This window comes from Sinocyclocheilus grahami, unplaced genomic scaffold, assembly GCF_001515645.1.
Source record: "Sinocyclocheilus grahami isolate Dianchi unplaced genomic scaffold, SAMN03320097.WGS_v1.1 scaffold768.1, whole genome shotgun sequence".
In the NCBI taxonomy this organism is placed as follows: Eukaryota; Metazoa; Chordata; class Actinopteri; order Cypriniformes; family Cyprinidae; genus Sinocyclocheilus; species Sinocyclocheilus grahami.
In genome coordinates this window covers 498,628-525,756 of record NW_015505947.1, presented here as the reverse complement: position 1 = coordinate 525,756, position 27,129 = coordinate 498,628, and the positions used below count along the sequence as shown (strand labels likewise).

The window sequence follows — 27,129 nt, the reverse complement described above, 5'->3', positions numbered from 1 at the left end:
TCCAAATTCATAAAACATATGGCGGGTCTTCAGCAGCCTTTTCTCATCTTGCAAAGTTGTCAATAGGTTAAATTTAGTCTGGAGGCGCAGCCTTTCTTTATATAAACTAGGACTCGGATTTGTTGCATATTCCTCATCCAGCTTGCCATCTGAAATTACTTTGAGTTTTGAGATCTCCTGTTTTCTGGCGTAGGAACAGAAGGAAATAATTTTCCCTCGTAAAAAAGCTTTAAGAGCCTCCCATAATGTAGCTCTCGAAATATCAGGTGTATCATTTGTCTCCAAAAAAAAGACTATCTCTTTGGACAGAAATTTAACAAATTCATCATCTGATAAAAACAGGGAGTTTAACCTCCAGGGCCTAAAACATGAATGATTACTGGGGAAACTGAGCTTAAATGAAGAAGGGGCATGGTCCGATATCACAATGCTATGATATTCACTCGCTGAAATAAAAGATAACAGGCTTTTATCTATCAAAAAAAAATCTATACGCTATATGAATGATGTACTGGGGAGAAAAAAGAAAATGCTTTGGAGGAAGGAAAAAAAATCTCCATGGGTCAAGCAGTCCATACTGGTCACAAAAATCCTGTATAACTATGGCATATTTAGAGGGCTGTATGATTCTAGTTGAGGACCTATCTAGGGAGGTATCCAAAACACAGTTAAAGTCCCCCCCCATGATCAAAAAGCACGCGGCTGAACACAAACCGCGTGCTTCACAAAACACAACACACGTGGACAGAAGAGCGCACGGCCGAGCGAACTCGAGACCGCACGCTCCCACAACAGACAGAACATGGAGCGCGAGTGTCTGGACCCCGACACGTAACCGAAACTCAAGACATGAGTGCCGGGATCTGAACGCCACGCCCCAACATGAAACAGTACACGCAGATGAGAGCACACGGCTCAAGCACACTCGAAGCCGCACGCTCACATGAAAACAATGACATGACGCGAGTGTCAGGGCTCTGTCACAAAACTATGAATTACACTAGACCGAAGTGACAGAACCCTGACAGGTGTTTGCTAAGGTGAACCGGTGCTTATTGAATGCTGATTGATAAAACATGCCGCACACAAACCCAACCCTCCCCCATTTCAAAACCCATACAATAACCATCAAAAACCAAACATCCACTGGTTTACAGCGTGTCATCACTTACCAGTTATTCCTGCTCTGTTGAACTGAAACTGACAAAGCAGTATTGACTAGCAATTAACAATTACGCCCGGTGGCGCATTCAGTATACAACCAATATTAATTGCATGTTATCATCTTGACACATGGGCAAAGATATAGAACAATATTAACATATATAGTCCTGAACAGAGTCACCAAATGTATCGTTCACAGAGCTGACCGTCCACCATCGCGGAACTGCAAATGAGTACCGTTCAGACAAAGATGGATTTGAATATGTCCACTGAACTGTCAACAATGAATTTGTTTAGCATTACATAATAAGCACTACTTGTCCACTGTGTGTGACAAAACACCCTGAATAAACTCGGTAGCTTGTTGAGCCGAATCAAAGAAATGCCTCATACCGTTGTGGGTTATTCGCAAGCATGCGGGGAAAAAAAGGCCGAACTCGATACCGCCCTTCCTAAGCTGCGCTTTAATCGGGTTGAAAGCAGCTCTTCGTTTGGCGACCTCCACACTTACATCTGGATAGAAATGGATCCGAGAACCCTTGTATAGAAGCTGTCCCTTTTCCTGCGTGAGTTGAAGAATGAATTCCCTCTTCTGATAGTGATGCAGTCGGACGATAAATGGTCTCGGGGCCTGGTTTGGTCTCGGTGGGGGGGCCAGGGAACGATGTGCTCTGTCTACCACCGGGGGTTTGGCGAAGCTCTCCTTACCAAAGACTTCAAGTAGGAGTTCCTCCATAAATGTGGTCGGGTGTGTGCCCTCGGAGTGCTCGGGAATGCCTATTATTCTGACATTATTTCTCCTCGAACAGTTTTCTAAATCGTCGAGTTTAGCCCTCATCCGTTCGTTGTCCTTCGACAAAGCAGCGCACATGGTTTCCAAGGAGGTAACGCGACCATCTACATCGGTAAGTGATGCTTCAACATCCTTTATCTTTCCTTCCTGCACCTGCAGCGATGTTTTCACAGCAGAAATGGAAGATTTCAGCTCCGAGAGAATCTCTGTTCTGAGCGCCGTGACCTCTGATCTGATACCCCCGAGAAGTTTGCGGATATCATCACCCTGTGCCGAAGCAGCCATGTCTGTTACCTGCGCGTTTTCTTCCGCAGTTTCTGCGGCCTTCTTCGTATTGGTTCTCGGCATACTAGGTTACTAATGGACTTTATTCAAATCTGATTAACCTCGTGCTATAATGCCAGATGCCCCGGACGTGCTAGAAATGATGAATATAAGCAAAAGTAATACTCAAGGGCAGAAACTTTGCGACTTCTCACTCCGCCATCTTACCGGAAGTCCGTCCAGAGCAATTTTTAGAAGCAGGGCATGGCCAAGGAAGTTTGTTAGTCCTGGAAAAAAAGCAATTCATTAGCATTTCCATTTATCTTAATGGCTATAATCTGCTTCTGTCCGTGCTATGCACAAGCATTGTTTCCTCAATGCTTGACTTAAAACAAAGATCACTTTTTTTGTGATTTTTCTAGTTCTGGATAATTAAATAACTTTACCAGTTAAAACTATGTTAAGTTAGCAGTCAAAGCTGTTAAGTGAAGACTAATCAAAAAGTTTTGTTGAAAATTAAAATTTGCTTTGGAATTGAAAATTAAATTTGACCATTTTTAGCTTCAGTAATATGTGATATGTAATTTAAAAGACATCAATATATTTTCATAGTAAACAATACACAGTAAAGAAATTATAATCTGACACACACACACACACACACAGTAGGTTTCCAGGAATAATTGATGATGGCCCTTTGAATTATTAGAAAATAATGCATACCCGAGGTTTCTAATAATTTAACAGACCGTAGTAAATTATTCCACATATACTACAGTTACCACACCTCAAGACATTGTTGAGATGTTGTATTTCAAGACACTCGTCAGGTTTTTGTCCTTAAAACACTCTTGAAGGTGGGATTAATTTCTTACACATCTCATCCCACGCCTCCGTTGCTAATTCCAAAATGTCATTTTAGACCAGGTAACGGAGGCTTGAGCCATTGGTAGTATTGTTGATTACCTGCAATTAAACCAATTAATGTTGCCATTTCAAAGCGGGTCCCGCCTTCTGAATGTTTGCTGTAACGAACACATCCTTCAGGTGCTGCGAAGTAAACGGCTAAATAGGCATGTAAAGAAGTACAGCTCCTAATGCAGGTGTGTGAGTTGTTGTCATCTATTTTGGAGTGATTGCAATGTATTCTAAATATAAACTTTCTGGACATATTATTCACCGGTTTATTACGAGTTTAAACGAGAGTGAGTGCCGTTGACGCACCCAGACGCACCGCATTGAATTTGCACGTGCAATGAAAGATATCCCATCAGGAGCTGATTAGCAAAATAGCTACAAAAGGCAAATAAGTTTGTATTCAAAGTCAAAAAGCATTCACACACTTAATGTTTCAAAAAAGGACCTCAGATGTGTGAATCTTCTAAATTCTGCTGATGATTACATTACTGCTCTAACATACTTCATTTCAGTTTCAACTATCTAGAAATGAACTTCTTTTCTGCTTAGTAGTGATTGTTTCTTTTACTTCCACATGATTTGTGTATATAGTGCATATTTAAGATAATGCAATACATAATATTATAATATTAATATTAATAATATGACAAGATCTGTAGTCAATATTGATTAAACGTGGCATCAAGCTTCTTCGTCGGTAAAAAAGGATGGAGGCTTGCGGCCATGCATAGACTACCTGGTCCTTAACTCCTAAACGGTCAAGTATTGTTATCCACTTCCTCTGGTCCCGGCCACCCTGGAACGGCTGCGTGGAGCTCACATCTTCTCTAAGCTGGACCTGCATAGAGCTTACAACCTCATTCGGATCCGGGAGGATGATGAATGGAAGACGGCATTCGTGACAACATATGGCCACTACGAATATCAGGTAATGCCTTACGGCCTCTCCAACTCACCCTCGGTCTTCCAAGGATTCATGAATGAGGTGTTCTGGGATTACCTCCAGCACTTTGTCATGGTGTACATCAGCTGAACATCACCACCACGTGAAGCAGGTCCTTTGGAAGCTGAGAGAGCACCACCTCTATCTCAAACTGGAGAAGTTCGAGGTTCACCATTACTCTATCCAGTTCATGGGATACGTCATCGACCATCATGGAATTCACATGGACCAGAGGAAGGTACAAGTCATCAAGGAATGGCCGCAACCAAGCACCATCAAAGAACTTCAACGATTCCTGGGCTTTGTCAACTTCGATCGCCGGTTCATTTCCAATTTCAGCCAAGTCTGTGCACCAATCACCTCGCTACTCAGGAGTAAGCCCAAGTCTCTGTCCTGGACGCCTGTTGCCATTGACGCTTTCCACCAGCTCAAAGAGGCATTTTGTACCGCTCCTACCCTCGCACACCCGGATCCCCAACTCCCATTCGTCGTGGAGGTGGATACTTCAACAGTAGGGGAAGGAGTGGTATTATCTCAATATCACAGATAGCCTCCCATCCTCCATCCATGTGCCTTCTATTCCAAAAAGCTGTCCCTGGCGGAGAAGAATTATGACATCGGCAACAGAGAACTTCTAGCCATCAAGCTAGCACTAGAGGAGCGGCGACACTGTCATGACTGAACACTCATTCATTCATCTCCGGGCTCTGGACAGCCAGCAAACCCTCTCACTCCTCCAAAATTGCTACTGGTGGCCCAACATGGCCCGGGAGGTCTCCCAATTTGTCAAGAGCTGCTCATTCTGTGCCATCTCCAAAACTCCCAGACACCTACCTCAAGGAAATATTTTTCCTTAGATTTTTTTCTAATATAAAATGAAAATGCTGGACTTCAGGCTTCACTCAGCACACTGTGAAACATTTGTGACGTTCACGCCTTTTTAAATTAATTTAACCTCTTAAGACCCGAGAAAAAAGTTTTAGGAAAAAGTTAGTTTTTTTTCCATGTCTTTACATTGTTTAGAGCATTAAAAATAATGTAAAAATATATATATATTAAAAAAAGATATTTCATTCATAAGTTATGCTATGTCCTCGGTAGAGGACATTGGGACTCAATTTCTTTAAAAAAATAAAAAGACATGACTGAACATGCATAGGCAAAAACAATTGATTTTTTAAATCACCAATATATTTTTAGTTTTCAAGATTTTTTTTTAATCAAACTTTGTATAAAGATGATTCTCAACTATGTTATAACAGAATGATTCAAAATACTATTTTTTTTTTCTGCAAAATGTGTGTAAAATGGCCATAAACTGGGGTATGAATCATATCTGCAGAAATGAAACACTTGATCTGTAATGCTAACAGGCCATTTTACAGCACAAAAGGAGTGAGACGGTGGGAAGGAACATGTCGGTTTCATATTCTAATACATTTTGAACATTAAAAGAACAAACACGGAATAAGTAAATACCCCAAAATAAAAGCATATGACAACAAAGTCAGTCTCCGCTCAGCCCTGAGACTGTCCCATCTGTAACTAACTGTGTTCTGTGTTTTCCGTTCACAGTATGTAAACTGTTCAAATGGTACAATAAACATCATCTGTTGCTTACCATAACACACGGTGCAATATTTATACCCAGCATTTTAGATGATTTAAATTCAGACCACATAAGAAGTAACATCTTCTCATATGGTGTTCAGGTTGCGAAACTGGGCCAATACTCCCTTCTGAAAATATAAAGGCAGATATATATGAATAAAGACATACTGTGTGAATAAAAAAGTGAGATTATAAAAAAAACATGTAAAATAAATAACTGTGCCTTTGTACTAAAGATAAAAGAAGAAGTGTATACACACACACACACACACACACACATACATATATTAATACATTAAAGTTCTAATAAATATAAAAATAAACATTTTCAGATTTCCAATTCATATTTGTATAATACTTTTCAAAATAAAAAATTTTCCAAAACCACATTTGCCAAGACACATACAAATTTGATTTTATTTTATTCATATTTTTTATTTAATTTTGTTTAATTGCCACAAATACAAACTGATTGATTGATTGATTGATTGATTGAGTTTGTCAAAAAACTGTACTAAAGTTAGTTTTTATTTTATACTGTTAATGTTTGATAAACAAAATTAGAGAACAATTATTATGGCTCAGCAACCCTACATTACAAAAAAACACTTGACATGTACTCTAAACAGAGCTAAACTAACCACTAAATAACTCAACAAATCTGTCCTCAGGTACTCTCCAGTAGGCATTGCCTCCCTCATCTGTGGGAAAATTGCTGCTATCGGTGACTTGGAAGTGGTGGCGAGGCAGCTCGGCATGTACATGGTCACGGTCATAGTCGGTCTCATCATTCATGGCGGGCTCATCCTGCCAGTCATATTCTTCGCCGTGACTCGGAAAAACCCCTTCACGTTTTACTCTGGTATCTTCCAGGCTTGGATCACTGCTCTGGGAACGGCCAGCAGGTACAGACAGCAGACTCCTCACGTGTTTCATGGTGATATGCTAATTTAAGTGTTCTGGCAGACTGAAGATTTAAACGTCACTTTTGGTTAAACAGTGTTGTCTTGAGAAGCAAGATCTTTCTCAGTTTTTCTCTCTTTTACATTTTTTTATTTTGAAAAATTATATTTTAAACTGGTATGTGGATGTTTTAATATAAACTCCAACATGACTTAAAAAAAACAACACACATCAGATGATTTATATTTTAGACCCCACATAAATCATCCACACTACTTAATCTGGCCAAACACACTTTCTGATGTTCTCCAGAATAGAGCTCTAGAAAGATTAATCAGTCTAAATGGATGGGAAATTATGAATAAATCTGGGTTTACATCTGTTGCGCCAAACCATTTTCTGAATGTCAAACCAACTGTCAGTTTGGCACAGAATATGCATGCAATCCTGTCAACTTTTTTTAAATAATTAGTTTTTGGGCGTTATTTTGGATTCATGTTTAGTCGGAGCAATTTTTCAAACAACAAATTAGCATTTGTTAGATAATTATAATCAATTTAACGTTCTCTTTTTCAGTGCTGGGACATTGCCAGTGACGTTTCGTTGTCTGGAGGAGAATCTAAAGATTGACAAGCGTGTGACTCGCTTTGTGCTGCCCATTGGAGCCACCATAAACATGGATGGCACTGCACTCTATGAGGCTGTAGCAGCCATTTTCATCGCTCAGATGAATGACATTTCCCTAGATGGAGGACAGATTGTTACTGTTAGGTAAGGAGATGTGAAACTGAAACCAGACAAATTGTGGCTTCTGCAGTGGAGGGAATTATTTCTAATGGGCTTTTTGGTTTGCTCTGATGTCATTTTCCATATTTACTAGATGAACAATGACTGCAAATTTGTATTTTTTATTTTATTTTATTTATTTGTTCAGATAAGAATTGATTCTGTATAATCCATTTTTAAAATGACATTTGTTGTCTCTTTTAAACATTTGCCTGCTAGTTCTCACACACATCATGTGTTTGGTCTTATGATCCTTTGTGTTGTGGCATAACAATCTGGTTATTATTACAGTTATTCAAATTGCTTTTTATTACTATGGCTCTGTAATTGTAATACAGTTCCAAAACAAAACTTTAACCTGCAGCTACATCACAGATGTTCCTCCTTTAACTGAGCTAGCATCTTCTTCCAATTCTTTTACATTTTACTTTTGTTCTTATTTTCCTTCTTTCCTCCATTGAACTTGTTTTTTTTTTTCACCCACCCCCTCAATAGATCACATCTGTCAGTGCCGCCCCATACTGTCTCAGTCATGGTGGTATAACCCCCTCTCTTTCTTTCTCTGCAGTATGACAGCGACTTTGGCCAGTGTGGGAGCGGCCAGTATTCCCAGTGCGGGTCTGGTCACCATGTTGCTAATCCTGACCGCTGTGGGCCTTCCAACTCAAGACATCAGCCTGCTCGTTGCTGTCGATTGGCTTCTGTGAGTTCAAACAACTCTGTTTGGGTTATGTACGGGCCGTCGCTTACAACCCCCTGAAGACGGCCCTGGTTTTGTCCTGACTAATTATCAACTGTCCTCATGAATATAAACAGCTGTCCTGAGCTGTTTTGTGTCAGCTTTTAGAGCTGTCTTTTGTGTGTCTTCAGTGACAGAATGCGCACCTCCATTAACGTCGTAGGCGACTCTTTCGGGGCAGGCATTGTGGACCACCTATCACGGGCAGAGCTTGCCGTGATCGACGGGGACATCCCTCTATCAGACGAGGTGTTTGTCCCCCCTCCACCTCTCCTCACTGAAATAGACCTCATAGACCCTCTCAAACCGCCCGAACTGCCCCCTCGTTCCCCGCGGCCCCCAAAGCTCAACCATCACGCCCCGTCTCTGACCCCTTCACAGTCTCAATCGCACTCTATCCCGCACTCGCCCCGTTCCATCCGCTCTCCGTCACCTCACTCCATCCGCTCACCCTCCCCTCGCTCCGTGTGCTCTCACTCCCCGAGGCCTTTCCGAACACATTCCCCTCGTCTTTTATGCAGGACGGAGCCTGGATACTGCGCCCTGCCCACTCATGACAACCAGGTGAGGCTTCATTCATAAAATATAAATATAATGCTTAGGTTTTAGGTCTTAAATACATCGATCACCTAAAATGTCACCATTAAAAGTCATCATTTACTCCTCTTCATGTCGTTCTAAACCTGCATGACTTTCTTTCTTCTGTGGAATGCAAAAGTCACTCTTTTTCTTTTCCATATACCACAGAACTGATCCATACAGCTTGTGGGCTACTATATTGCGAAGTCTTAATACAAGACTACAGTTGTTTTTTGCAAGAAACAGATGGAGATCTAAGTCATTATTCACTGTTAAGCTTCTTGACGTGTTTAGTAGAGTTACACTGTCCGATCTGTGAACAGATGTTTTGAGTCCGATCTTGTCAATGATGTGTTATATCAAGTTCACAAAACCGATCTGAATGATTTGTTCACAAATTGGACTGATTAATCAAATATGCTTTTAAATTTGTGATTAAAAAAAATGGTAGCTGTGGTTTCCAGAAAAGTGTTTCAGTTATTACAAGATGGCATTTTGGTGTATGTATATTTGGCTAATTATACTTGTGCGTTTAATTAAATGATATATTGTTAAAAGACAAAACACCATCAGAGTAATAAAACAAATCTGGGAATGAGACTGGGAATGTCCTTTTACTGTTTTACACTGTAAATTATCCAGTAATTCATCATTTTACTTGCAACCATAAGTTTGATAGTAATTTCACCACAATCGTTTTTCACTGTATGTGTTAACTTATAGTTAAAAACATGTTTTACTGTAGCATATTTACTGCAATATCTTTTCCTGTAAAATGACATTGTAATGACATGAGGGTGAGTAAACTATGCATTTCAGTCTAATTCCGATGTTCTTATACTGAGATGTTTTTGTTGTGGATATGCTGTTAAAAGTCCTTGACACCCGTCACTTCACATCCCGCAGATTACCACTCTTCCCAGAGGTTTCCGAGAGAGAAGCAGAAACCGGGAAAGAGAGAGACTGCAGGAACGGGAACGGGATAAAGGGAGCGAGACTGAGGAGGATGAGGAGAAAGAAAGAATGATGGACGAGGCGAGCGACGGAGAAGAAAGTGACGACACGACGTACGACAGACACCACGCCATCCCACCTTGTGACCTGCCCTGAACAAAACAGACAAAGCTTTACCACATTTTCACAATACTTCTTCTGTATTTCAGAACCCACCTTTCTCGATGAAAGCTGGCCTTTTTTGTTGTTTGGCAAAGACTTTGAGTACCTTGGTGTGTTGTGTGTTTGTTTTGCATTGAGAAACTTGACATATGTGAAAGGAGTGTTCACTGGGCTTCACTATGTTTCTTAGTATCAGCTTTACAGTCTAGCAACAGTAACTGTTTGTAACTTATAGCTAATTTGCTTTTACAGCATTTCAGTAATAAACCGGATGAATGGTTTTGAGCATGTATTGCACATGCTCTGCCAGTCTCGATTTTATTTATTTGTTGACTTTCCTATCATATAATTTATCTAGGCTACTGGGACACTGGTTATAACACTGGATGTCACTGTACTGCACTGTAAAACCCAGACTTACTCAATGGTTCAGGGAAAAGATATAGCCTTGACTCATTTGAGCTGCCTTAGTTTACTTTTATAGTTGAGATGTCCTCTGTTCAGTTGCCAGTGCAACATAAACAGGCATTTCAAATGAGTCGAAGCAGTTGGTTCCTATAAACAGTCCAAAGTTGTTCCAAATCTCCTGTCCTATGATTTGTTGGGTTTTTCTTGCGATGGTGGCGAGGACGTCACAAGCAGCTGTGAGTAATATGAGGCAGTTTCTTCCCGTACCCCTCATGTTCTTTCCCTATCCGCGTGTCTTAAAAATGTGAATCATACACCGAAAACATAATTTGCATGTACAGATTTACCAATACACTGTTTAGATTAGTGGGTGTGACATCGGGGTGTGACAAGCGCAGTTACACAAACCTGACGTAGTACTTTACTTTAGTACAACACACAGGTTGTCCACTCTCATACTGTATGAATGACAGTGTAGTTCTCACTCACATCCAGCCTGTTTCCACAAATTAGATATTTTTTAATCAAAATAATTTTTCTTACTTTACAACATATTGCCAAAGAATTCTTTTAAATAAAGATTATTTAATTATTAAATTATTAATTACTGTAAAATTACAAATTATAATAGTATTAGATTATAATAGTTACATTTGGAGGTCAGTCACTTTTTTAAAGAAATTCATATTTTATTCAGCAACGATGCATTGACCCCTTAACTGTCGCTCACATTTTTGAACATAGACGTGAAAGTGCACGATCCAAACTTACATTTTTATAATTCATGAACGTAAACATTTTGTAACATGATATTGATGTACCATTTTCATGATAATGCAATGTTTGATTTAAAAAATGGGTTTCAAAGGATGAATTTTGAGATTTAAAGTTTTCAATTGATATATAATTTCTGATGATTTCTAAAGTGTGATAGAGAAAAAGGCAACAAAGAAGACTTTTTTTGACAAAGTTCAGAACTACTGTTATGATGTAGATTTTTGAGGTGCACTCTTGCCAAAAATTAATCTATTTTCCTACATAATTTTTTAACAAAAACATTGGTAAAATATCTATTTAGGAGTCTTCGACCTTTCCAACGATATATAGTTTGTCATGATTAGATTAGGATTTAATTGTAATATAGTGAAGTAAACTTAGGCGTCCCACAGAGGGGACGGGTGACAGTTAAAGGGTTAAATTGATCAAAAGTGACTGTAAAGTCATTCATCGTGTTACAAAAGATTTCTGTGACAGAACTTTCTATTCATCGAAGAATCCTGAAATGACATTTTACATATTTTACATATTACGTTTCCACAAAAATACTAAGCGCCACAACCGTTTTAAACATTAATAATAATAATAATACATGTTTCTTGAGCAGCAAATCGGCATATTAGAATGATTTCTGAAGGATCATGTGACACTGAAGACTGGAGTAATGACTGATGTAATAATATTTCCCAACATTACTGTTTTTACTGTATTTTTGATCAAATAAATACAGCCTTGGTGAGCATTAGAGACTTAGAAAATATTCAAAATCTTACCAACCCCAAACGTTTGAATGGTAGTGTTTATACAATAAAACAGAAAATATTAATATCTTAATAGTTTCTCCTTTGAAATAAAATGAAGAGCAAATAGATACTTTTGCAGAAGTCAGGGGGAAAAAAGCCTTATTTTTTCGTCTCAGTTTTCAGTATGAACTCTCAAATTCCTCATCAAATCCTTCCCAAATCATAAGCAATGAATATTCTAGCTCTGTAATCTTACATCAACAATCATCTCATTTGTTTGCATTAGTATTTCTGAGACAGTTCTAAAAACTCTCTCTTAAGCTATAAAAAGAACAACCCCATAAAAAAGCGATTTTTTTCTTTCCTTTACAATTCTAGAATTACTTGGATGTTAATATTGTTGTCATTTGCTATTATGGAGCATCTTTATTGTCTAGTGTTGCACTTGAACTAGTAAAATGTAGCTTGTTATTCATGATGTATTTTGTCTGACTCGTGTATTTAAAAAAAAGTCTGAAAGACTTTAATTCATTTCCCATGAAATCAGCTGCTGTCTATGGTGTGCATAATAAAATCTTAACAATTTATTTCACTTATTGAGTGGTTTGTCCTTTAATGCTTCTTGTGTAAGAGTCGATGTCAACACGAGGCACGTTTAAATCCCGTCTCGCTCTCGTATTAAGACCGGTGGGTGAACGAAATCCCTTCATGCACACGGAGTCAAAATTTCCTCACACAATGATGAGACAAAGACATCAAAACACTTAATCCGCTCAAAGAAGAGTGAGGGAGAGTGCAGCAGATGGCCAGAAAGACATCAATCCTCCTCATTCTTCCCAGGACAACAGTGAGGCGGGAGACAGATGATTACAAGGGACACTGACGTTATTGTGGGGACCCTGTACGTCACAGAGACGGAATGGGAACGCTTAAAGGAGTTGTATTAGGATGAAAGGGCAAAATGGCAATTGGGGAAAAGGATGTGATTTTTTCAGGGACTCGGATTCTATGATAAAAGACATCGGTCAACACTTGATGGAGTCCAGCTGTCCAATTACACCTCAGTCTTTAATCATTTACAGAGATCAAACAAAGACTGAGAGACCGGGTTAGCATGTTTGTGCTAACTTTTGTTAAGATAAGACATGCACACTTTTTCATTAAAAAAGTTTAGATCCTAACTTGATGCCACACTGCCCTCTCTAGCTGACGGGACGGTAGTGTCCTCACATCCTGTCGTCTCCTAGGTGAGAATGCACAGATGAGCACGAAACCCCCTTTGAGTGCTTTTTTATGGCCTCTGTTCTGTTTATACTGCCACCTCCACTCCCATTTCCTCTCAATACTGGGAAATAAATTAAACACTTTATATTAAATAAGCAGTGATTATTAATCTGCAATACGCAAACTAATATACTGTATGTTCTCCTCTCGATCCAGAAGTCAGGGGTTCCCTGTCCTCTGAGCTCAATGGCATGACTGGCATAGCCATGTGAGATTTACCATCAGTTTATCCTCCTTCATTTCCTGAAAACAAGTTTGTTATCATTTTTCCTTTTCGTACTGGAGTGACTCATGGATTCTCTGTCACTCTCTCATGCGTACCATATAAATATGGGACATGTCTTCTGTGTAGACCATCTTAGCATCTGGAGGTCTTGGAGATATCGCTACTCAGTTTTTTTATGTTTTGTTTTGTTTTTGCACAAATTGGAGTTATCCTCTTAGTTTTTATATATCATTTACATTTTAAGTCCGTTTTAAGGTTTATTATTAGAGTGTTTTATTTTTGAGGATATTTTTACTTTTGGATACCATCCGTTTGTATTGATGCCCACCTGGTTGGTTCGGTCAATCATGCTTTCTACCTGTTTTTTCTTTTTTTTTGCTCTGTTTCCTCCTCTTCATTGGTGTATGTATGTTCCTGTACAGAACGTGCTTCTGCCGTTCAGCACACAAGTCAGGGAACGCTTGCTCTACACAGGTAATCTTAACCTTTAACCTATTTCAATAGTTGCTGCTTTTTTTGAGCTGCAGTGTTTAGATGTTAGAATCCGCTTATGGGTAACTGTGACATGTGGTACTTTCTTCCATCAACATGGCTATCTGGAATCAGTCAATCCTTTTTAGTTGGCCCGGTGATGTTACAATGAAACTTTATGCCTTTTATTTCAGGGCATTTATTTGGCACTGCAAGTGTACCGTGTTTTTTATTCCTAAAGAGCAAAGACTGGCTTGAGGTAATGGCAATAAGTGTGTTCATGTGTCTGTGTGTGTGTTTTTGTCCATTTTAGAGAACAGAAAGCATGGGATGTTCCTTGAAATGAAACCTGATGGCTCCGTCAGAGGGTCTCCAGTAAAGAAGCGCAACTGTAAGCAACTGCTGAAAACAAGAGTTAAAGAACACAGTTTACTGTTAGAGTACTATTGTAATCATGTAACCATCATTATAGCCTTACTTCTCAGAATACCTTATCAGAAAATATAATGATTCATAATAACTGTGAAAGCAAGGGTTATGGAAATAATAACAATAATTGTTGTCATTTTGGTGTGAATTATCACGGTGCTGACGGAAGTGTGGTGTTGTTTGCTGCTCTGCAGGTGTGCTGAAACTGCGTTCAGTGAAAGCGGGTGAGACGGTCATCCAGAGTGAGGCTACATCTCTCTTCCTCTGCGTTGATGATGAAGACAACTTGAAAGGACAGGTCTGAACATACTAACGTTTACAAATTTGAAATATCCAATAGATTATGTTCATTTAAAAATAAATAAAAAACTTTATAAAACTGAAAAAAAAGACAAATAGGTAAAAAGACACCATTCTAGTATAGCAGAGAGCGAGAGCAGTGTATACATAACATGGATTTTTCCATTTAAAAGCAAATTGTACAAGCAAAATATACGATTTTATAATATATAATTTTATTAAAAAATAGTTAAGCTAATTATTCATACCTTAAATAGTTAAGGTAATAGTTTTTTAAAGAAATTAATACTTTTATTTAGCAGTGAGGCATGAAATTGATCAAAAGTGACATTTATGATGAGACCAAAAAAAATATTTCAAATAAATGTTTTTTTTTAATTCATCAAAGAATCCTGAAAAAAATGTATCATGGTTTTTACAAAAAATTATGCTGTTTTCAAAATTGATCATCATAATCAGATACTGAAAATTCAGCTTTCCCATCACAGAAACAAATGACATTTTAAAATTATATATAAAATATTGATATAACATATTGATCAAATAAATGCAACCTTGGTACTGAGTTTTGTTTTCTTTTTCAGCTGCATTACTCTGAAGGAGACTGCACCTTTCAGGAATTGCTACTGGAGGATGGATATTCTTCTTTCCTTTCTCCACACTCTAAGCTTCCTGTGTCGCTGCTCTCAAAGCAGTCTGGGCAGAAACACAGTGCCACACGTTCTCGGTTCCTCCCCGTTATGAATACTCAGTTGGCGGGGAAAGAAGAGGACATCCAGATACAGGATGTGAAACATTATATTAAGGACATAAACCTGGACTCTGACGACCCACTAGGAATAGGACATCAGTCACACATACAGACTATCTTCAGTCCCAGTCTGCATACTAAGAAATGAGGATGGAGAACATCGGTTATGGAGGCATGCTTTACATTATCACTGGACTGCAAGATTTAAAATGTTTTGTTACTGTATTTTTTTTGCCCGAAACTGTATTTATTTGAACTTATTTATTTATTTGTTATGGTCCAAAATTATTTAAATTAATTTAAGTAACTTAAATATTGTTATATGAAACATCATACAATTATTCATTTAAATATTACTCTTTAAATGACATGAGATATCAGCTGGAGAAGATTCCACTTTCAGTTTGTTCGTTTTGTAGACCACTGCATCATTTCAGTATGGTTTTTGTGTGATTAAAAATTTTAATAAATAGTACACAAACATGGCTCAGCGTTATACAATTCATAGAGCATACACACATTATGTATTACTGTACATATTTTCCTAAAAAGCTTTTGAATACACACACACACACAAACACACATCATTCATTCACAGCGTTTCAACAATGTCAGAACAGCAGTAACACAAAACTGTTCCAGATGAATGATGCTTAAGACTTTATCCATTCATTGCACACAAATCCCTGACACATTCATGGCTGCAACCCGGGTGACAAAATACATGACATTTAAATGACACCGCGTGGCTCTTCTTCCTACAAATAAGTCTGATATATATGTCGACAATTCCAGTAAGCAAAGGTGCGAATGCTTTTATTGCACAACACAGCTCAGCTCTTTTTTCCAAATGCATTGAGATGGCGCTCTCTGAATAGATAAAAAATTGTTTCACAAATAAATACATTCAATGATTTAAAGTGGCATGAAACGGAAGTTGCGATTGTCTTTTCTTCTCTACTGTGATGTATTTCCGAGTGAAACAGCATCTGAAATGAGAGAGCGGGACTTGATTTCGTCCTTCGGGAATTGATTGGATTGTTGGAAGCTGGGGCGTTGCTAACAAAATGGAGGCAGATCTGAATGCCAGTTTGCAGTTAGTGTTGTTGGGGGATTTCTCTCCACTGGATTCACAGCAGACACCCAAGCATGAATAAATGTTTTATTTATTAAGGATGATGACGACGATCAACGGAACAAAACATGCCTAAACAGCGTGCGTGAGAGAGAGAGAAAGAGAGAGAGAGAGAGAGAGACTGAGCGAGTCCTCCATCAGGTTAAGTCATATTCATGAAAAAAAATAGTTTGCGATGTCCTAAGAGTAATGTTGTCGTAATATCATAATATCTTTTCAATGTTTAGGGGTAACATACTCCCTCATGACTGGTGTCAGTGCTATAAAGGGAAGCATCTCACGTCACTAGCTCCGCCCTTGCGCCATAGCTCCTGACCGGAAGAGAAGACGAGTCGTTTTGAGGGGGAGGGGAGGTTAACGTTTTTTGATTAAAGATTACGAGGGCACATGAATTTTAAAAAAATAATGAAGTGCATGGATAAATTATTTATAATAAACACTACAGTATTCCATTAAAAAATAACAATTTTCAATTTTGATTTCATGGTGACTTCAAGGTTTAAGGTTGTGATGTCAAAATAAAAGTTTGGTTACCGGAACGTTAGGAAACATTTTATAGATGTTTTATAGTTAGAAAGACAATGTTTTTTGTAACTTCTTCATACCTTTCCTTTAGATACTGCATCTGCATTTTGTACCTTCTCAGCCTCTTCGTCAATCGTTTTCTGTTTCTTGCATTTATTCCTTCCCATCATCCCCACACATTCAGTGAGTCACAGCGAGGCAGTGTCCTTTAAACATGGCACAGGACCACCTCCATCTCTCATTCCTCTTCTTTGATCTTCAGTCTATTAGACTTGGGTGACCAGCGGGTAAACGCTCCCTACACTTTGCACTCCGGTCTGACCTGCACAAAGCCCAGCCAGGAGACTTCCATTCAGAGGGGCGCAGATCCCCCTATAGACCGCGCCTGCTTCGAGAGGAACGCGGTCTCCCTGTTCCCCAGGCCCTTCCTCAGCATCTTCTCCTTCTTCCCCATCTTCTTCCTCCTCCCAAAGGGAAGTGCTGACGTGTGTGTATTCCTGGTTGTCCTCACACTCTGTTTCACGGTGGTAGAAGTAGCTGAAGTTGGAAACGATGACGGGAACGGGAAGCGAGATGGTGAGCACGCCGGCGATGGCGCACATGGAGCCCACCAGCTTTCCGCCCACCGTCTCCGGGTACATGTCGCCGTACCCCACTGTCGTCATTGAGACCACAGCCCACCAGAAGGCTTCTGGGATACTGGTGAAGGCCGTTCCAGGGTTGTCCACCTCAGCAAAGTACACGGCCGAGGAGAACAGGATGACTCCAATGAAGAGGAAGAAGATGAGCAGCGCCAGCTCTCTCAAGCTGGCCTTCAGCGTCTGGCCCAGGATCTGAAGGCCTTTGGAGTGGCGAGACAGCTTGAAGATCCGGAAAACCCGAACAAGACGGATGACCCTTATGATCGCCAGGGACATGGACGGTGTCGCTCCCTTAGACTTGGCCAGCTCCGTGCCGAGCGTGACGAAGTAGGGAATGATTGCGAAGAAGTCTATGATGTTCATCACATCCTTGAAGAAGGACATCTTACTGGGAGAGCAGGTGAAACGCATCACTAGCTCAAACGAGAACCAGCAGATGCATATGGTCTCCACCAGGAAGAACGGATCTTGAAAGGGAGAGAACATTAGGCTGTGCAAGGTACTGTTTCCAGCAAGGATAGCCTGGTATGCCATTTGCTGCAACAGAGACAGAGAAAAGAAAAAAGATAAGGATAAGAAATTAGATATGGAAATTTGAAACAAACTTATGACATTCAAAAACATACTAAACAGAGTATAAAGTGCATTTTGCGAAGTCAAGGTATGTTGAAATTCTTATTTTCTGTGCTTTCAATATATTTTAGATATTATCTGTGTGATTACAACCTATTACTTTTAATTTACTGTGCATCTCTATGTGTGTGTGGGTGTGTGTGTGTGTGTGGTGTGTGTGCGCGCGCGCGTTTTTGTGACACATGAGGACACAAATTTTGTATAATGACATGGGTATGAAAGGTATTACAACGAGAAGGTGACATACGTATGAGGACTTTTCCCCATGTCCCCATTTTTCAAAACGCTTATAAATCATACAGAGTGAGTTTTTTTGAGAAAGTAAAAGTACGCAAAGTTTCCTGTAAGAGGTAGGGTTAGGTGTAGGGTTGGTGTAGGGCAATAGCACATACAGTTTGTACAGTATAAAAACCTATACGCTTATGGAATGTCCCCACAATTCACAAAAACAAACGTTTGTGTGTGTGCACCTACTTAACCATATTGGAAACAAATTTGTAACCAGAAGTGAGCTAAATCTGACAAAACCTTTTGTGGACATCCTCATTTGTAAAAACTGTATAAATGTATACATTTCACATTACGTATTCTTTTAAATTCCGAACGAATTGTAGAACTATATCGTTATCAATAATTAACGTTTTTCATGTGAATGGTCCTTAAACGTGTGTAAAAAATTAAAGATAAAAAAATAAATAAATAAACAAGCAAAGAGGAAGCAACGGAGTTCATAATAAAACTTGAATCAATATTGGCTTGGCTTTTCAGATGTGGGAGAACTCAGAGATTGGAAAGGCTTAAAACTTGACCCAGCAATTTATTATTATTATTATTATTATTTACATTTATTATTATAATTTTTTTATTTATATAATATTACCTAACAGGTAAGAAATTCTATGAACAGATAGATAGCCATGTAGCTCTGAATTTTGATTTCACGATTCAGTTTTATCACGATTTTTTTTTACAAAATGAGATTGAAGACATTATACAGTAAATGAAAAGGTGTCGTTTTATTAGGCTATTGCTGCACGTTTCTTTGTGAAATTGAAATATAACAAAACTCAATTGAAATTTTAAAACAAACCCCAAATCAAACAAGTAAGTTACACAAATAAAATAAATCTCTTAATATGAACAAACTAAGGCTTTGACTGTGCTCTTTCCATTTAAAATTAGAGACAACCACTGGATTTACTCATGTTCCAAACAAAGATGCAGCATACATGCAGCGTGAGTAGTTTTTAATCTAAAGCAAAAACAGAATGTTCTGACTTTAGTTTTATACTACATAAAACATATCTGAAAGAAACAGCAGACGAGCTGAATGAGATGCAGATTCACTCTCTGACTGCAGGTGGCGCTTATGAACAACAATCATACAGTGTTTCCTGGGTTACCGCTGTTTATGAACACTACTTTAATATGCATTGTTCAGAGGCAAGATGAAAAAAATATATACGTAAACTTTTCTAAAGACAGTCAGTGCCCCTCAGAGATACAGTCATATGAACTCCTACTCCAATTGTATCGCAAATTGTTTGGCATCTCAACCGATTTGAATCGTCACATATTTTAATCGATTTTCAACCGGCTCGCGGTTAATCGTTACATCCCTATTGTCCAGTGTTAACGACTTGTAATGTTTGTAACTTTTATTACGTCATTTATTTAAAAACATCAGTGTTTGCAATAAGTCAAAACAACAGCATAATGGTGACGCCTTTTTTAGATTTCAATGTTTATTTTAGTTTATTCAATGTAGATTTTAATGCTTCCTCCGCGAACCACATTCATCCATGCAGACTCAGAGGAGCAGAGCATGCAGTTTTATTTTTTTAACCGCTAGAGGGCATACAGTGTTACATACTGTAGCTTTAAGTTAATAAAACTGTTTAATAGAAAGCTAACTTCTGAAACTGTTGAGGCCAAACGTGCTTTGCCAAATGAGTGCCTGACTGAAACAAATTGTTTGCCCATTTGACACCCACTTCTTGAGTGCAGTTGAATGTCCCATTCTGCTTTTAGGGTCACAGTACATGACCTTTCACTCAAAGGTCAATAATTTTTGCTCTTTATCACTCTGACTCCATAAAAAAATTACTCGTGAGTGAGATGTGAGTAAAAGGTAACCAGAGTAGGGGTATTTTAAAATATGTATCCATAAACACATATAACCTTACTTAAGTTTCCAGTCGTATAACGCAAAGCTAAACCTTGTGTGTTTGAATGGAAAACAGATTTTTAAATAGTAAGATAGGAGATTAGAAGATATGACATGTGAGACGTGAGCTTGTATGCACGTGTGGTGTGTAATCTTGTCTCTGGCTAGCTGGCTATTAAGTGTTCCCTATCGTAGTGCTTATTTAGATTTTGCTAAAGTCATCATAAGATGATGTGAAAGTGTGTTTCCATTCCTATCTCAGCATTCGAGGGGGTCTGTTTATTAATACAAGCTCCTGTGTTAATATGCTCTGAAGGGTTGTCCTTACTCTAAAAATAACGCCTTAGATCTCTAAGGTGAAACTTGAGAATGTACAATCTCTCTCTCAACCGCTTTAGTTTACTGGTCGTTGACTGTCTGATCCATGCAGAATTACTGAGCTGCTTTGGCAGCGTGTTGAGGTTGCGGTCTTGTGCCAAAGCAGTTGGGACGCTGCTGGGAAACTAATTTGATACTCTTTACTAACTTTCCCTCCTTGCTCCCAAGTCCCAACCCACCCTGTGTCGCTCTATTTTCCCTCACTCGATCAAGCACAGACGCTCTTTCATACTGTCACCTGTCATCCCCCAGTAGCCCCTCACTGCAGAACACAAGATCCAGGGACGTGGTTGGATCCACATATAGGGGGTGGAGATTGGTAGGTTTAGGGGTGGAGATGGGTGGGTTTAGGGATCAGGGGGTGGAGACGGGTAGGTTTAGGTATATGTAAGGTGGGAGGAGTTGGATCTGGATCCAACCTCGCCCCCTGGATCTTGTGTTCTGCAGTGAGGACCATCTCTGTCATCTTGTAATTTCTCATCTCCTTCCCTTTTTTTCTATCTGTGTACGCCGGTTGTTTCTCTCCACGGACAAGTCACTTGACTGTTTTCCAACCCCCCAGTGTCTCTACTCCCAATGTGTGTATCAGATTTAACGACACGTCTAAAATAATCTCAGCAATAAACCTACACTCTCTTCTGCTCCTGAACTTTTCATCTGCTGTTTTCTTTTTATGCAACTTCTCACACTTTAAACCTCCCTTATTTGTGTGATTTGAAATGTGTACACATTTTTTAATTTGTATGTGAAACTATATATAGTCAGTAAGAATGCCTTAGCGTTTAGCATTAAACTTTTTTTTAATATTTGATAGAAATTCAGTATGCAGTGTACATTTACACAGCACACTACTTAGATGAGTTTGTGCACTAAAAATTACATAATACAAACACAACACTGTAGCCTGTTATTTCCGGTAGGCTAATTCAATGTGGCAACAGAACAACAAGTCAACCATTAAAAATGTAAACACCTGTGTTTGTTCCACTTGGCCACAAATGCTATGAGAATAGGAATTTTTTTGTGACTATACGCTGCTCGTACATGTTCACTTCAATAGGATTTTGAGTGACAGTCAAGTACATTGAGAATATCTAAGAAGGTGCAGACACATTAGCAAAATTTCGCAGGCATAAAAAGTCTCTTTTGTCAACAGTGTAATGATGTATGAAGCACAGCTCACAATAGAGTCAATTTCAAACCAAGCAGCTTTCTGTTGGTCGACACAGATAACCTGCATGACCAACTTGAAACTGCTGCGAAAGCTGCGTGGGGAAATCTGTCGTCTTCACTTAAATCCCCAGTCATGTGGATTCCTTTTAAAATTACTGGAATTCGCAGAACAACAGTAAATGGGACCACACATATAGGCTTTGAATTAATATTTTAAATAGTTATTGATAGCTATTAATAGTTAAAAATAAAAATAAAATAAATTATGTAATATTAAAGTTGCAACATAACGGAAGTAGCAAAAGACCCTTTCTTCCATATTGAAATGGAAGTACATCTAATTGAAATGGATTATTTAGAAACAAAAATTCAGGGGCTTGGGACTTGGTTCTGTCCATTGGTTGTTGATTGGACCAAGGCAAATCTTAATGAGGTCAGTTATTAAAAAGTGCAGGATTTAAGTCTTTAAGTCTTTCCCCCAAGTTATGACATTTTGATTAAAAATTTGTAAAAAAAAAAAAAAAAAAAAACATATCATGGATGAATCGTTCACAATAAGATCAATAACATGCACTCTTAATAACATTCTTAGCAAAGCGATAGGGTGAATTTTAATTTCATGCTAATTTAAATAATATATGAATATTTATAAATGTTATTTTATTTATGCTCATTCATCTTCATATGCTCAGGAACCCATCTGCTTCATGCTAACAGCCATTCTAACATTCTTTCTTATTACTATGGCTTGAGCTTGTTGGTCATGTTTTGTGCATTATGTGTACTTTTTAATAAAAAAAATGTATCCTGCATTTTCTGTATGGGAATATCAACTGATAACAGTTTGCTAGACACCTGGTCAAACACTGTAACATTGACATGTCTTTCCACTGCTCCTCTCACCTCTCTCAGCTCCTTCTCTACTCTGAAGTCAGGCAGCGTCTCCAAACAGAAGATGAGGATAGAGACCACAATCACCATCACGCTGATGATGGCGATGATGCGCGCGCCTCCAGAGGATTCAGGGTGTTCAAAGAGCATCCACAGCTTGCGCTGGATCTCATTGTCTGGCAGGGGCCGAGGCTCCTCCTTGGGGAAGCCCTCATCCTCTTTGAAGCGAGCCATGATATCCTCTCCCAGCTCATAAAAGCGCAGTTCATCCATGAAGACGTCCAGAGGCACATTGGCAGGCCGCCGTAACCGACCTCCGGACTGATAGAAGTAAAGGATGGCGTCAAAGCAGAATCGATTGCGGTCCAGGAAGATCTCATTTCGGAGTGGGTCAAAGTAGCGCAGACGCCGCTGAGGGTCACCGAGCAGGGAGTCAGGGAACTGGGCCAGGGTTCGAATCTGTGTCTCGTAGCGCATGCCTGACACATTGATGGCCAGTCGTTCGGACAGCGCCCAACCTGCTCTCCACATTGAACCAGATCTTCGATTCTCTCTCTTCCTATCACCCTTCTCTTTGTCCCCCTTTTCTGCCTTGTTGCGCTGGTCCTTGAGGTTCTTGTCACTTTCGCTGATCTCTTCCTCTGCTTGTTGTTTGTCCTCCGTTCCCCTGTCCGATTCTTCTCCTTTGTCCATGTCTTCTTCTTTCTTGTTCACTCAGTCTGTTTTATTGAGTAGAAACACAATCATTTCAGCCAAGCATGAACCCAGCGGTCAAAGGTTTGTTAAATTGGTGTTAGATCTATCTATCTATCTATCTATCTATCTATCTATCTATCTATCTATCTATCTATCTATCTATCTATCTATCTATCTATCTATCTATCTATCTATCTATCTGTCTATCTGTCTATCTGTCTGTCTGTCTGTCTGTCTGTCTGTCTGTCTATGGAATAATAATGTAATTTAAAACATTTAAACTTAATTACATTGTATTAATTGCATTGCACTCAGAAATTGCTAAAAAAAATAATAATTACAAATACAAACAACAAATAACATGTTGAATTTTATGTGAAAGTAGAAAGACTGAAATAGTATACTTTCTTGAAAAACATACTCCAATAATCCATTTTTTTATTTACAACAAAATAATTTTTACAGATTAGGTGTTATACAATTTAATTTAATACATTAAAATAAAAAACACATTTATAATGCAAAATACTTGTATCTATTTTCTAAGTGGTATAATTGAATTAAAGTGTGCAACAGAATGTGTAATAGAAAAATAATCTGCTCTACAACAAGACATTTATACAATCCCATTCCAGTTATGTAACTGAAGATGGTATCTATACTTAAATACTTCTGCAGAAACTTCTCCTGCCATTTCATGAAATCATATACAAACATTTCATGTACTCTATCCGAACCCTGTGTTGACTCCTGGAGACAGATCCATTACCACTTTGAACCTCACCCTGAGAATAAGACTACAAGACTTCAAACAAATAAATAAAATTAAATATATAAATCGATAATTAAAAAAATACATTTGCCAAAAAAAAAAACAAGACTATCAAACCATCCCTGTTAACAGAACCAGTTTATGTGAAGACACCAAAACAACCTGTCAATATAAAACAAGTGTAAAACAAGACTTAAATGAAGGTGAGGGGTGAAAATGTTCAACAAAAGCATCACAGTCCCTTGCAAGTTAATATCTTCCAAAGCACACACACACACACACACACACACACATGACATCGGGTAGCTACTACTTCTCTATCAGATGACTTCAGTACTTTAGGAACCGCTTACTCGATCAGACTCGGTCAGTACTGTGCTGAAATTTGACATTATTTACATTTGCTGCATAAGTACACATAAGTGAACGTATAACGTAGTAGCATGGCTTGTGCTCAGCGTTATGTCAACAAAGTTGTCATCGTTACTGGGGGCACTAGAGGCATTGGAAGGGGCATCGTTAAAGTGTTTGGTAAGGGTTTATCATATTTATCTTTCCATTAAGTAATCGAGAGAAAAGGGAGAGTAAGTCAAATTAAATTCGTGTTTGCTTTGCAGTGCAAAACGGAGCCAAAGTTGTGTTCTGCGCACAAGAGAGTATGTGATATGATTTCAAATAGCCTTTTAGCTCTACGTTTCTTTCACCAGTAAATGCAATAACGTTTCCTTCTTTTTTACAATTGTCAGCTGAATTGTCAGCTGGCCAGTCTCTTGAATCTGCGCTGAATAAGGAAGGACCGGGATCATGCAGGTTTGTGTCATGTGATGTGACACAAGAGGAGGACATCAAGGTATCCTCATTCAGTCATAACATCTGTCTTACACTTTTATCTTTCCCTTTTCTTCTTAAACTTGTATTTGCATGAGAGCAAATGCATAATGCAGAGGAAACGGATAAAATAATAGTAATACTTAGCTAATAAGTAATTAGCAATTAAACTTTTAAGTTCTTTTATTATTTTTGAAAAGGTCTCCATATAAAACTTGAGAGCCGTATTATAAAAATAATAATAATGTATAAACGTTTTTTGTGCTGTTTTGTGGGTTAGGCTTTTTTAAATAATTCGAATTACAATGTTGTTTTTCTTATTTTATTTTTATAATACATAAGGACTTTCAAAACAAATATGTCATATAGTTCTAAATGTATTGTTTGATTGATTTTAATGATCATATCTTATCTTGAAGCGGTTAATCAATGTGACGATTGAGAGGTTTGGACAATTAGACTGTTTGGTGAACAATGCTGGGTGGCGTAAGTCAACGTTTTATTCAACCCTTGTTACATTTTTTTGTACTTTGAACTTTTTATTTGTTTTATTTTATTTTAACCAGAGGCTTTTAGATTTATTTGGAGAAAAAAATCTATTATTATTTATTTTTTATTTTTACAAAATCGTAATAATTTTTTTTCTCAATATTTTATTTCAATCCTCTATCAGACCCCCCTCACAAGACCACAGATGAAACCACTGCAGAGGAGTTTAGAGACCTGCTTAATCTGAACCTCATCAGTTACTTCCTTGCTTCAAAGGTAAGGAAGTGATGTAAAAAACTTTTGGTTTGGTCTATTTACTTGTGCAGAATGACTGATTTGTTCTTTTTTAACCTCTTTTCATTACCTTGGGTCAGTATGCACTGCCGTATCTGCGTAAAACACAAGGAAACATCATCAATTTGTCCAGCCTTGTCGCCTCAATAGGTCAAAAAGATGCGGCTCCCTATGTGGCAACCAAGGTGAGTTTCTCTGCTTGTCCCGAGTGCTTTACGTGATCATCTTACAAGTTGGAAGTAACAGTAATACTCACATATATCCACAAGGGGGCCATCACTGCCATGACTAAAGCAATGGCTGTGGACGAGAGTCGCTATCAAGTGAGAGTGAACTGGTGAGTGCCATTACCCCCAGTCCCCCTGACATCTAAAGCTGTCCCTTACTTCTTTATTTATATCTTAATCTCTGTTTCTAATCCTATTGAATTGCTATCTGTGAACATGCTGTTTACTAACATTCAAACTCTTTTACAGCATCTCTCCAAGCAATATAATGACGCCTCTGTGGGAGGAGCTTGCAGACCACACAGAAGATGCTGCTGCCACTGTTAAGGGGGGAGAAAATGCTCAGGTAAGTGTTCATAAGGCTAAATGAGCAATAGAAGAATGGTGTTCTGCTGAATATATTATAGTAACATATTTCTACTCAACAGCTGATTGGTCGAATGGGAACGGAGACTGAGAGTGGATTAGCTGCCCTCTTCTTGGCTGCTGATGCCACTTTCTGTACTGGGATAGATTTGTTTCTAAGTGGAGGGGCTGAACTGAACTACGGCTTCAAAAGCCAAATTCCATAACCAGACTGTGATGGAAAGCTCCATGAAATGACTTTGCAGATTTTTCTAAATCATTGCACCATTTCAAATTGATATGCACAACTTTTATTTGAACGAGTTTAAGCTTAACGTTAAACAATCACATTCTTGAAAGTTGACTTAACTTCTAAGCAATTAAAAATTGTTTTTCTTTTACTTGCCATTTCGTACTTTCATGCTGCTTCATGATCAGGTAAATGGTGCAATAATTGTTCAATTTAAATTTAAGCCAGTTGTTTGTATATCTAATAGTAATTGGACTTTTCGGTGTATCCATGAAATCTTAATTAATTAATCTAAATGCTGAGTTTTTCATTTTTAAATGCAAATATTAGTTAAATATTATATGAAAGAGACCTGCACTGTGAATTACAGTACCATGAATGTGCAAAGACTTACTGATGTTTACATGTAAACATTCCCTGGACAGTTTGTTGGACAATGATCCAATTTTATCTGTGATGTAATGATTTTTCAAATCTTTA

At 38.4% G+C, this 27,129-nt stretch overlaps 4 protein-coding genes across 4 annotated transcripts; 3 read left to right on the top strand and 1 right to left on the bottom strand.

Annotated features, from left to right (window-relative positions):
• The first annotated feature begins 2,868 nt into the window (after positions 1 to 2,868).
• Positions 2,869 to 26,939, top strand: LOC107561364 (17-beta-hydroxysteroid dehydrogenase 14-like). Its single transcript, XM_016245800.1, has 10 exons — positions 2,869 to 2,886; positions 24,482 to 24,747; positions 24,834 to 24,872; positions 24,963 to 25,066; positions 25,464 to 25,530; positions 25,718 to 25,809; positions 25,908 to 26,012; positions 26,097 to 26,164; positions 26,304 to 26,400; positions 26,483 to 26,939. The coding sequence occupies exons 2-10, from the start codon at positions 24,660 to 24,662 to the stop codon at positions 26,624 to 26,626; spliced, it is 804 nt and encodes a 267-aa protein (XP_016101286.1). The 5' UTR covers positions 2,869 to 2,886; positions 24,482 to 24,659; the 3' UTR covers positions 26,627 to 26,939.
• LOC107561343 (putative sodium-dependent excitatory amino acid transporter glt-3) lies at positions 4,120 to 10,777 on the top strand. Its single transcript, XM_016245767.1, has 7 exons — positions 4,120 to 4,525; positions 5,658 to 5,676; positions 6,365 to 6,598; positions 7,173 to 7,367; positions 7,951 to 8,085; positions 8,253 to 8,685; positions 9,607 to 10,777. Exons 1-7 carry the CDS (start codon positions 4,120 to 4,122, stop codon positions 9,808 to 9,810), a joined length of 1,626 nt encoding a protein of 541 aa, XP_016101253.1. The 3' UTR covers positions 9,811 to 10,777.
• Positions 13,602 to 15,393, top strand: fgf21 (fibroblast growth factor 21). The gene is made up of 4 exons (XM_016245801.1): positions 13,602 to 13,728; positions 14,039 to 14,116; positions 14,349 to 14,452; positions 15,039 to 15,393. Exons 1-4 carry the CDS (start codon positions 13,602 to 13,604, stop codon positions 15,351 to 15,353), a joined length of 624 nt encoding a protein of 207 aa, XP_016101287.1. The 3' UTR covers positions 15,354 to 15,393.
• LOC107561361 (potassium voltage-gated channel subfamily A member 7-like) lies at positions 16,837 to 23,467 on the bottom strand. Its single transcript, XM_016245791.1, has 2 exons — positions 22,761 to 23,467; positions 16,837 to 18,043 (listed from the first exon to the last, which is right to left on the bottom strand). Exons 1-2 carry the CDS (start codon positions 23,439 to 23,441, stop codon positions 17,132 to 17,134), a joined length of 1,593 nt encoding a protein of 530 aa, XP_016101277.1. The 5' UTR covers positions 23,442 to 23,467; the 3' UTR covers positions 16,837 to 17,131.
• Positions 26,940 to 27,129: the final 190 nt, after the last annotated feature.